The sequence below is a fragment of the Salvelinus namaycush genome, chromosome 20 (genome assembly GCF_016432855.1).
Source record: "Salvelinus namaycush isolate Seneca chromosome 20, SaNama_1.0, whole genome shotgun sequence".
Classification (NCBI taxonomy): Eukaryota; Metazoa; Chordata; class Actinopteri; order Salmoniformes; family Salmonidae; genus Salvelinus; species Salvelinus namaycush.
The window spans coordinates 12,172,457-12,185,057 of record NC_052326.1 but is presented as its reverse complement, the minus strand read 5'-3'; the positions used below and the strand labels follow the sequence as shown (position 1 = coordinate 12,185,057).

The 12,601-nt window shown below is 43.6% G+C and overlaps 1 protein-coding gene across 2 annotated transcripts in view; it reads left to right on the top strand.

The window, feature by feature from the left end:
• LOC120065672 (guanine nucleotide-binding protein G(s) subunit alpha-like) overlaps nucleotides 1-12,387 on the top strand; it is a 44,880-nt gene extending 32,493 nt beyond the window's left edge. For both annotated transcript variants that reach the window (XM_039016739.1, XM_039016740.1), the window contains exons 6-11: nucleotides 9,522-9,650; nucleotides 9,781-9,839; nucleotides 9,994-10,114; nucleotides 10,831-10,961; nucleotides 11,249-11,316; nucleotides 11,440-12,387. In XM_039016739.1, the coding sequence (XP_038872667.1) occupies nucleotides 9,522-9,650; nucleotides 9,781-9,839; nucleotides 9,994-10,114; nucleotides 10,831-10,961; nucleotides 11,249-11,316; nucleotides 11,440-11,586 (655 nt within the window). In that variant the 3' untranslated portion in view covers nucleotides 11,587-12,387. The remainder of the gene's footprint in view (nucleotides 1-9,521; nucleotides 9,651-9,780; nucleotides 9,840-9,993; nucleotides 10,115-10,830; nucleotides 10,962-11,248; nucleotides 11,317-11,439) is intronic.
• The last annotated feature ends 214 nt before the right edge of the window (nucleotides 12,388-12,601 follow it).

The window sequence follows — 12,601 nt, the reverse complement described above, 5'->3', positions numbered from 1 at the left end:
AGATGGTCGTGGATCTTTTAGCTATTTGATTTTTTGTACTTCTGTAGGTCTAACAAAAATAATATTTTCAAAGTATTTGATAACATATTGAATTCAGCGTTTAGTGGCATGCAGCATGTTGGAAGGGCTAGCTGTGACTTGTAGTGCACCACGACGTGGGCGGTTTGGATGCAGGCCAAAATGAATTGACAACCCAAATCATTATAAGAGCCAGATTGAAATGTGTCATGCGCCGAGGGCATATCAAAGTTCCAGAGTGGGATCTCTGCTAGTTTAAAAGATCTCTGCTAGTTTAAAAGTTAAGACCCATTATATACAGAGAAATTGGCATAGTAGGCAGTGTAACCAATCACAGCCAAACCGTGAAGCCTGATGAACACTACGTGTTTTTAGCCCGATCTACAGGCTTACGGTACATTTTTTCCCAAGTCGTAGGAAATCTGAGCCAACCTGGAGCAAAACGTAACGCCGCAGCCCGTAAAGCGTAAGCACACACTCGATTTACGGTTGATCGCTCCCGGGCATTATCACCAAGTGTGAGCCGTACTCATAGCAGATGCGAGACATGTCCCGCTATTAGCTACTCAGAACTATAAAGGCTGACCCAGTAAAACAATACACTTCACTGCACCTATCCAATGTGTGACAATAAACTTTTTTTTTTTTTTTTACTTTCAGAAATGTTTAGTTCTCAGTCTTTTTCACCGTCTCCACACACACACAAAACGTAACACAAACATTACATCTGAAGTTTTAACAGATGTGTATTTCCATCTCTGTCATATGAAACTGCTGGCATGTGTGGTGCGCATTAGACCAGTGTTTTCCCGCTACTTCCATTTTGGAATATTTGTGTGTATTACCATTTGCGCATTGCTGCGCTTATAATGTGAAGAAATAATAGTTGATCAACATTTTAAGCTTAACGTTCAGATCTGTTCCATCAGTCTCGTTGTGTTTACAGGCTATTTTTAGACTGCAGGAGGGGTATCCTACGACGCAAGCTAGATCTACTCTGGGTTTTCTAAAGCTAACCAGCTTCAGTTAGCTTCACATTCCAGCTCAGGCTTCGTATGTACTAGGGCGGTGGATATTGCTCGTCCTTCATTGAGACGATCAAAATGAAATCAAAACGAAAGAAAAGTTATCTTGCAAATTCAACAGGCTATGGTGTGAAATAGGCTTTTGGAAGTGCGATCTTTATTTTGTTACTTACTGTTAATGTCGTCTTTGGTGTGTTTATCGAAGCACAACCACAAGCACCTTTTTTCCCACTTTATGAAGTCATACAGAAGTGTTACTGTGTGTGAAGTTTAAAATGCATTCTCTCATTAATAAATGTGTAAAGTGATATATTGTAACCTATTTTTAACACAAGAAAATGTGATTAGTCATATATTTAATCAGTCATCTTCCTCAAATAAAAGGGGATGATGACCAATCTTTTCAAGAGGGAGGGAATCTGATTTCATTGGTCCTCAACTTGTAGCTCAGTCATTTCGTTCAGGGTGAGTGGAGGTAGCCGTGAGTTAGCCTGCCCAGGAGCAGGTTCTGAAGGATTCGTTGCCATAGAAATGTACCTGGCTAAAAGGCACACTTTCGTGGTACCGGTTATCCCGAAATGAACTTAGAGTTGACCAAATTTACCTCGCTAACGCCTCAAACCCGCTTCGTAGGATACCCCTCATGTCCACAGGGCGTCAGTTCATGTAGACTACGTGCATCGTGACATCACGTCTCGTGTGAATAAAAAAATTTTACCCCCTTTTTCGTGGTATCCAAATGGTAGTTACAGTCTTGTCTCTTCACTGCAACTCCGGACTCGGGAGAGGCGAAGGTCGAGAGCCGTGCGTCCTCTGAAACGCAACCCAACCAAGCCGCACTGCTTCTTGACACAATGCCCACTTAACCCGGAAGCCAGCCGCACCAATGTGTCGGAGGAAACACCGTACACCTTGCAATGGTGTCAGCGTGCACTGCGCCCAGCCCGCCACAGGAGTCGCTAGTGTGCGATGGGACAAGGACATCCCTGCCGGCCAAACCCTCTCCTAACCCAGACGACGCTGGGACAATTCTGCGCCGTCCAGTCATGGCCGGCTGGACTCGAACCCAAAATCTCTAGTGGCACAGCTAGCACTGCGATGCAGTGCCTTAGACCACTGCGCCACTCAGGAGGTGTGAATTCTTATGTGGATTATAATAAAGTGACACATCTGTAGGGGGTAGATATTTATCAATTGTTTTATCATATGTTCAAAGCAAGCAATAGACAGAATACATTATTGGTGGTCTTAGTGCCTGTGCGGTTACAGCTGCTGGCCCCGTCACAAACAGAGTTTACATGGGATCAAATCCGGCCCACTGCCCTTTGACTCCCCCTCCCCCACTGTTCGATCTCTTCAATACAAGCTCAAAAATTGGGACTCCTTAAAAAGTACCTTTTAAGAAATAATAATAGGCTTGTATAATATAATGATAATACAGTAAGTATAATGATCTAGGCCTAATAATATGCCATTTAGCAGTGGGAGGATTTTAACATTCACACATGGGTGCAGAAAAGTGCCAGATTCTGGAATGATAATGACCAAATCATTGTCGCATGATTAAAGAGACAGGGTTGGCGCAAATTGCAGGAGAGGGGATGGTGAAATCAGCTGTTCAATCAGCTGTCAATCAACTGATGGCCCGAAATCAGCTCATCAACTCAGCCAAGGAAACACAAACAGTAGTCTATTATTGGTTTTCGCATCTTTTAGTATGTGACAAGGATAGGCTAACGGGTAGCCTACAGAATGTAGCCTATTGGAATGTAATCAAATAACAAGGGGCCTCCATCGATGGCGCTAGATTATCACCAGCTGATGTCTTGTTAAACCATCAATACGCGCTAAATTCACCCACACAGCTTATCTCAATTGCAACCATTATTGGTCACCTCATTACCGCTTCCTAAAAGATGATGTCGGTGTTACCTTAGTCCTGCTTGCAACCAAAGTCTTTCAAGATATGTTTGCCCACTTGTTGATATTATCATCGGAACAACTTAGTCCATTTTGAACAGACTAAGGCCTTTTTTTAATCTATTTGACATACATTCTGTACAATAAAGTATTTCCTTGTTTACCATGGCAATCTATTGTGGCAATTTCCTCAACACTTTGTATGAATGGAAACTAATGTTGGTGTAGCCTACTGTTATTATTTGATTTGTTTCCTATTTGTTATCCATTAATTACAACTGTCTTTAAAAGACACGTGTCTAGGCCTCCCGAGTGGCGCAGCGGTCAAAGGCACTACAGACCCGGGTTCGATCCCAGACTGTGTCACAGCTGGCCGTGACTGGGAGACCCATAAGGCGGCGCACAATTGGCCCAGCGTCGTCTGGGTAAGGGGAGGATTTGCCCGGCCGGGATTTCCTTGTCCCATCGCACTCTAGTGACTCCTTGTGGTGGGCCGGGCACCTGCAAGCTGACTTCTGTCGCCAGCTGGACGGTGTTTCCTCCGACACATTGGTGCGGCTGGCTTCCTGGTTAAGCGAGCAGTGTGTCAAGAAGCAGTGCGGCTTGGCAGGGTTGTGTTTCAGAGGACGCATGGTTCTCGACCTTCGCCTCTCCCGAGTCCGTAGGGGAGTTGCAGCGATGGGACAAGACCAATTGGATATCACGAAATTGGGGAGAAAAAAAGGGGTAGAAGTACAAAAAAATAAAGTTTCTGATATGGTCATTTCTTATAAAGATTGGGGGTAAAATATCCCTAGATTGTCCATATTTGTAATGTTAATGAAATCAAGTAATTGGGTTGGGGGATTGCCTTATTTGTCCCAGAAGGAAATGGGATGGAATCGAACCCACGCCGATACTGGCCTAAATGTGCGCGCTGAAGGCAATGGCCCTAACCACTAGACCTCCACAGTCCATAATTGAACTAAATTGACAGTTCATTTGTACCCTTAGGTTTGCTAGAAACCGTCAGATGTCCTCTTTTTTTGATAATATATACTGTAGATCTGAAAATCATGGGCTTTCACATGCCATTGCGTTCCATTTCGTAGGCTACCTCACTATTCTCAATTTCATCTTGTCTTTACATCTGATATTATAGGCCTATTATGTGCAATTGGTTTTGATAGGCTACAGTAGGCTATAGTTTAGGTGTAGTAAAGATCTAACATCTGTAGGGAAAAACTTCAACTTAACCTGACTAACAGGTTGTTACATCAATATAATTTCAACATAATCATCAGAACAATGTGTACGTTGAAATTGCGTTGGGAATTCCACGTAGAAACCTAACAAATAGTTTTCATCCTATATTCATCTATTGGGAGGTTGAAGTTAAGTTGAATTTCATATCTGATTTGACATTGTTTCAGTGTTGATCGTAAAATGGTTGTTTTGAATCAACGTCTTTGTTTCGACATCATGCCATCTTGAGAGGTACATTGAAATAAAATGTGAAGCCAAAGTCCAACAATTCCTGCCTGAACAGTGGCTCCTACTGGTTAATGAGGGGAAATGTACTTCAGTGAGAACAAGTCTACCATCTAGATGCCTACCTCTATGTACCCTAGCAACACGCATGCCCCGCCCACCTGAGGATCTGTCTTTTCCAGCCATCTATTTCCTGTGTTTGAGGGGTGCAGAATCCACCTGTCACTTCAATCTCGCTGGATTGATTGCTTTCTTTTTACTCCTGCGACTCTTTCATGCTCTTGCTAGTGCCTGTTGTTTTTTCCCGTTAGTGTTAAGACTGCAAACATGTTTGTAATGACCTGTCAAACACACCCCGGTAATGGCTGTGGGAGACATTGGGCTCAATGGGAGACATTGGATTTCTGTTGAATCTATAAGAACGCTAAAGCTTAGTCTGGGTTTTAACACCGTCTCGACACTTACATCACAAGAAAGAGAAGAAAGATCACTTTATTTTGATGTTTTTTTGGCGGGGGTGGGATTGAAGAAGCAATCATTTAAAACACTTGAAATGTTTACAAATGAGATTTGTAAAATGAACACTTGAATTATAGTGGTATTATGTCTGATCTCGCAAACAATGTACAGTATGTTTAGATAGGTGTAATCTAGAGCCAAGTGTGTTGAATTTTGTATCCTGCTATTGACACACTTATGCAAGAGAACATGACAAAAACTGTGATTAATGAGGCAGTCTAGACAGCGCAGGTGAGTGCTGGTAGGGTAGACAGAGAAGGTGAGTGCTGGTAGGGTAGACAGAGCAGGTGAGTGCTGGTAGGGTAGACAGAGCAAGTGTTTGGTGGTTGCAGCTCTGGTCCTTCCCTTCATGTTAATTTATTCATATGCAAATCCACCCATTGTATTTATGCAAATTATTGAAAAGAATACCTGATATAGTAAGAAAATATATATTTGAGTGCAATCTAAGAAAGAAAAAAGTGACATTTTACAATAAATTGAATACCTGAATCCCCACCAAAATCTCCCAAATGTTTTGTCCGTGCCAGTAAACTGTTTTATGGGCTATAATTCGGTCAATATCTGTTGTATTATAAAAATTCTAAAAGTTTGGAGAATCTTCATCCATTGTCCAACTGTTGCATTTATAAGAATTGTTTTAAAAACTTTTAACAATTTTTGTGACTGTTGCTAATGTACCCTGCTTAGCTTTGGAAGCAAGCTGCGTTCGATTCAGCTGAGCTATCATGTCAATACATTTAGACATTGATCAGCTTCCATACTTATTTGTGTAGACTACCTAAATAACATTGACATCTGACTTGCCCCAAAGGACACCATCATGTCAATGTGAAGCTAGGTATACCATCATTCGTCCATGGTTGATTGGATCTTTTGAAGTTTAGAAGTAGTTACCATTAGCCCTATAAGTAGGATACCAAATTCATGATATTAATAATAAACTTTTACGTTTTGATATTGTCCTTTATAAGAAAAACCTTTGAATGAGTAGGTGTGTCCAAACTTTTGATTGGTACTATCTATCTATCTATCTATCTATCTATCTATCTATCTATCTATCTATCTATCTATCTATCTATCTATCTATCTATCTACTGTATATACTGTATAATGTATGTACAGTGCCTTCAGACCCATTGACTTTTCCCAAATTTTCTTAGGTTACAGCCTTATTCTAAAATGGACTAAATATACTTTTTTTCATTGCAATCTACACACACTACCCCATAATGACAAAGTGAAAAAAGAGGTTGACATTGTTGCTAATTTATGTAAATACGTTTTTATTTATTTGCTATGAGACTCAAAATTGAACTAAGGTGCATCCTGTTTCCATTGATCATCCTTGATGTTTCTACAACTTGATTGGAGTCCACCTGTGGTAAATTCAATTGATTGGGCATGATTTGGAAAGGCACACACCTGTCTATATAAGGTCCCACAGTTGTCAGTGCATGTCAGAGCAAAAACCAAGCCATGAGGTTGAAGGAATTGCCCATAGAGTTCAGAGACAGGATTGAGTCGAGGCACAGATCTGGGGAAGGGTTCCAAAACATTTATGCAGCATTGAAGGTCCCCAAGAACACAGTGGCCTCCATCATTCTTAAATGGAATAAGTTTGGAACCACCAAGACTCTTCCTAGAGCTGGCCGCCCAGGCCGGAACTGAGCAATCGGGGGGAAAAGGGCCTTGGTCAGGGAGGTGACCAAGAACCCGATGGTCACTCTGACAGAGCTCCAGACTTCCTCTGTGGAGATGGGAGAGCCTTCCAGAAGGACGACCATCTCTGCAGCACTCCACCAATCAGGCCTTTATTGTAGAGTGGCCAGGAGGAAGCCATTCCTCAGTAAAATGTCCATGACAGTCCGCTTGGAGTTTGCCAAAAGGCACCTAAAGACTCTCAGACCATGAGAAACAAGATTCTCTGGTCTGGAGATTGAACTCTTTGGCCTGAATGCCAGGCATCACATCTGGAGGAAACCTGGCACCATCCCTATGGTGAAGCATGGTGGTGTCAGCATCATGCTGTGGGGATGTTTTTCAGCGGCAGGGACTGGGAGACTAGTCAGGATCGAGACGACAAAGATGAACGGCGCAAAGTACAGAGAGATCCTTGATGAAAACCTGCTGCAGAGCACTCAGGACCTCAGACTCAGGCAAAGGTTCACCTTCCAACTGGACAACAAAGCACACAGCCAAGATAATGCAGGAGTAGCTTTGGGACAAGTCTCTGAATGTCATTGAGTTGCCCAGCCAGAGCCCGGACTTGAACCCGATCGAACATCTCTGGAGAGACCTGAAAATAGCTGTGCAGGGACATTCCCCATCCAACCTGACAGAGCTTGAGATGATCTGCAAAGAAGCATGGGAGAAACTCCCCAAATACATGTGTGCCAAGCTTGTAGTGTCATACCCAAGACTCGAGGCTGTAATCGCTGCCAAATGTGCTTCAACAAACTACTGAGAAAATGGTCTAAATACTTATGTAGATGTGATAAGTTTGTTTTTTAAATACATTTGGGGGAAAAAATGTTGAGTTTGCTTTGTCATTATGGGGTGTTGTGTGTAGGTTGGTGAGTAAAAAAATAACTATTCCATCATTTTTAGAATAAGGCTGTAACCTAACAAACTGTGGAAAAAGTCGAGGGGTCTGAATACTTTCCGAATGCACTGTATAAAGACGACATCCTTGAAATACTTTTGAGTTCACCAAACTAGTTATAGAAAATATACAAATAATATTCAGGACAAACGTCCGTCTGCCACCAATATAACTACACCAGGTTAGTGTATCTACATGTAGCAGTGTGGGCTGAACTGTTACTGGGGCAACACTATTATTCAGTCTGACTACTGGGGAGGGTTATTATTGGACTAGCTCTATTAATAGGGAGAAATTCTATAATTGAGATGTGTATTTGGACTGGATCTGTGGACACATCAGAGCAGTTGTGGTATGAGACCAGCCTCACCACTCAGTCCCAAGAGGGAGGTGGTAGCTTGCTGGTTCTGCATGCGTGTGGGGATGTGTGTGTCTGTGTGGAGAGAGTGAGCGTGTGTGTGTGTGTGTGTGTGTGCCTGCCTGTCTGTCTGTCTGTCTGTCTGCACAACCTCCTCCTTCCTCTCTCTCTCTGTGTGTGACCTGCAGCCCTCCTGTCATATTTCACCCTAGTGTGTCACATTCCTGGTTATCTCAGGGGAGGGGGGGTTACGTACCTCTGGCCTGAGAGGCAGGCAGGCAGAACACTGATTCTCCATGGTGGGGTACTGGACGTGAGGTGGGTTACCAGGCCTCCCTATTCCAAAAGCAAGTCTCCCTGGAGATCTTCAATAATGCCCTGAATCATTGCACTTCACTGTGGAAATGAGCTGTTTTCCATTTATTTCACACAGCAATCATTGCGTTTGATTGCGACGACACAACACACAAGGCCACTCTGATGTATAGCATATGTCCATGGTGTGAGGTTAGGCTTGTCACACCATTCTAGCAAGACCCTCTGCCCAATTGACTGGACCAATGACGACAGTCCACACACCAAGGGTCCACATGTAGAAAAAAGGGAGGGCCTCTTCCTCTTAGGATGGAGGGGTGGATCCGATTGGCCTCTGCTGGCTGACGACAAGTCACATCAGTCAGTCGTCTATAGACCATTAGCTCTCTAAATTCAGCATAAACATGTTTCATGGTTGAACTGTGTGAATCTAACATTTAAAGTCTTCCCCTCCCCCTCACTATTACTACTACAGCAGCTCCATTGACTACAGTGTCTGACAGAGCAAACGCCTGGTGACTCACACTGCAAGCCTCTGTGATCTTGCTGTGGAGGAAAAATTGACACTCCCTCTGCTGGTCGTTTGTGGAAGTGTTCTCCATCTTTTTGCTTTACTGGTTGGGGACTGTAACCTCCCTCGCCTAGTCTTAGTCTGTCTGGTATGGAATTTACCAGAGGTGGAATGCCCACCAATGTCATCTTGAGAATGTGTATGTTCTGGTCAGTTTGACAGGCCTATTTATTGCCTTACCTCCTTACCTCCTTACTCCATTTGCACACACTGTACATAGATTTTTCTATTGTGTTATTGACTGTACGTTTGTTTATCCCACGTGCAACTCTGTGTTGTTGTTTTTGTCGCACTGCTTTGCTTTATCTTGGCCAGGTCACAGTTGTAAATGAGAACTTGTTCTCAACTGGCCTACCTGGTTCAATAAAGGTGAAATAAAAAAATGTATGGTGAAACATTGTGTGGTTGTGGTTGCCCCTCCATGTCTCCCCTGCAGCTGGCTGAACTCAGCCCTGAGTTCACAGACAGATAACAGGAATGTAATGTCTCAAATACAGCCATAACACGCATTGGGGTTTTTGTATTATACAACAGTTCTGGTTTGACAATTTTTGATGCTTGGTCATTTGGGGTACTGTGTGGAGTTTGGTCATCTGTAGCTCAGGAAAGAGGAATATTGTTATGTCGTGCAAATTAGTCATTTCTGCTCATTTTTATGCACATTATACTCTGTCCTTAGCTGTCAAGTGTGTAATCTATTCTGCTTCCGCCTTTTTACAGCTTTTTAGACAAGATTGAAATTGTGAAGCAGAGTGACTACACTCCCACTGATCAGGACTTGTTGAGATGCAGAGTACTGACTTCAGGGATCTTCGAGACAAGATTCCAAGTGGACAAAGTCAATTTTCAGTGAGTTTGATGTCGGCCATTTTTCTTTTCAATGCAAGATTAACGTCGGTAAACTGTTGATCCCTTTGTGTTACTTGTTATCAGTTGATCTATTGGGCAGTAAGTAACTCTGTCTTTTCTCCACTTCCAGTATGTTTGATGTTGGAGGTCAGAGGGACGAACGCCGAAAGTGGATTCAGTGTTTTAATGGTAAGGCCTCCGTACTACCCAATACCGTTGTATTTCTTCCCACCAATAAGTGTATAGCAAATGGCATGGGGATGCAGCCACCTTCACATCCATGAACATGTCCTGTATCATGTCTAACCCAGTGATGATTCTCTCTCCTTGTCTGTCCCTCCAGATGTGACGGCCATTATATTCGTGGTGGCCAGCAGCAGCTACAACATGGTGATCCGGGAAGACAATCAGACCAACCGATTGCAGGAGGCCCTCAACCTCTTCAAGAACATCTGGAACAACAGGCAAGATCTCTCAATGCTCTCTCCCCCTTTCAGGCCTCTCCCCCTTTCAGGCCTCTCCCCCTTTCAGGCCTCTCCCCCTTTTAGGCCTCTCCCCCTTTCAGGCCTCTCCCCCTTTCAGGCCTCTCCCCCTTTCAGGCCTCTCCCCCTTTCAGGCCTCTCCCCCTTTTAGGCCTCTCCCCCTTTCAGGCCTCTCCCCCTTTCAGGCCTCTCCCCCTTTTAGGCCTCTCCCCCTTTCAGGCCTCTCCCCCTTTCAGGCCTCTCCCCCTTTTAGGCCTCTCCCCCTTTCAGGCCTCTCCCCCTTTCAGGCCTCTCCCCCTTTCAGGCCTCTCCCCCTTTTAGGCCTCTCCCCCTTTCAGGCCTCTCCCCCTTTCAGGCCTCTCCCCCTTTCAGGCCTCTCCCCCTTTCAGGCCTCTCCCCCTTTTAGGCCTCTCCCCCTTTTAGGCCTCTCCCCCTTTCAGGCCTCTCCCCCTCTCTTCCCACTCACAAACCCACTCCTGTCCTTGACATACTGTATTGTTATGTTAATCCCAGCCACAGCAGTTGCCGATATGGACTTTTTTCCTTTTGTGCTCATTTAAAATGCAATGCGCCACAATAAAATGTCATTTCTGGCCTAGGTCTATGATTTGTAGAACCATGGTGTGCTGTGTAAATGTATTAGTCATTGACTTGAATACGTCTACCTCAACTCACTTTGTTGATGTTTCTCTCCTCAGGTGGCTACGGACCATTTCTGTCATCCTCTTCCTGAACAAACAGGACCTGCTAGCAGAGAAGGTGTTGGCAGGGAAATCTAAAATTGAAGAGTATTTCCCAGAGTTTGCACGCTACACTACGCCAGATGATGGTAAGGGAAATACAGTAATACTCTTGATCAACTCTCTACTGTAACTATTCAAGGCTGTCAAGATCCGTTTTTTTGTTGTTGTTAATCTGTAAACGTAACAATTTGTAATAATATAACTTGGAACCCTTTGGAACTTTTTGCGACGTGATGGGCACAACACTTCTCTGGTGAAGAATGAATCTTGTTGGCATGGATTATGTTACTGATCGAAATGAAAATGTCTAGGATACAGTGATCAGACATGATGATTATATCAATGATTTGGTCTATTTGTCCTTCTCAACCAGCAACACCAGAGCCAGGGGAGGATCCTCGCGTCACAAGGGCAAAGTACTTCATACGTGATGAGTTTCTGGTACATGCCTTTAATGTCCATTCACCTTTTTGTTAACCTTTTTTTTGTCTGAGACTGTGTGTTCCAATGTGCACACAGCCCTATGTTGTTATGAATCCCTTCTCTTCTTTGTGGGCTTTTCAGAGGATCAGCACAGCCAGTGGAGACGGAAGGCACTATTGTTATCCCCATTTCACCTGCGCAGTGGACACTGAAAACATCCGGCGTGTCTTCAACGACTGCCGAGACATCATTCAGAGGATGCACCTACGACAATACGAGCTCTTGTGATGGGAGTGGGAGGAGAGACTCCCGGTGTACTGCCGGTGTTCTGCCTATCCTTGTCCAGTTAGTCCCCTCGTCACTCAACCAACCCTCCTTCCATTCTGACAAACAAACACCTTCTCCTTGGGACACTGTGTTTCAAATAAAGAAAGTGACAACAGACTCCTAAACACAGTGCCGTAGCAGTAACAAGCCAGAACTGCGGAACTCTTCACTGCACTTTGAACCTGTGCTCAGGACTGCAATCCATGGCTCGTTCTCGATCTCTCTCAAACATACACAACCACATGCGCGCACACTCACACGTGCGGAAACCCTCTCTAATTTTCAGTGTCTCCCATTCATTCTTCTACTTGGAAATATCCCCGGCACACACTGAGACAAGAACACACACAGACACACGCTTTTACCTTGTCCCACTGTTTTCAGCCTTGAAAAGCTAAAGTGCAGTGCCTGAGTTACTCTGGCGACGTCGCAGTTCTCGAGAGATCCAGTATATGCATACGTGCCGAAGCAGGACCCTGGGAAGGAAACGATGGACAAATTGAAAGGATGGAGGAAAGTAACGAATAAAGAGGCGGGTTGTGAGCATACTATGCCTGGGGATGGATGGATGGATGCATGAGTGTGACTCGGACACAAGACTGTCACATGACTTTTACTTCTGGAATCAATGAGGAGGAAAGGCAAAAACATACAATGCATTAATTCATGCAAACAGTGAACTTGATGCAGTGCAAAAAAATCCAAGCTATATATATATATATATATATATATAGAGAGAGAGAGAGATATTTATATATGTATGTATGTGTGTGAACAAGTCAAAAAAATTGTACACACCTACTCATTCAAGGGTTTAAGGGTAGAATAATAGTGAAGACATCAAAACTATGAAATAACACATATGGAATCATGTAGTAACCAAAAAAGTGTTAAACAAATCAAAATATATTTTATATTTGAGATTCTTCAAAGTAGCCACCCTTTCCCTTGATGACAGCTTTGCACACTCTTAGCA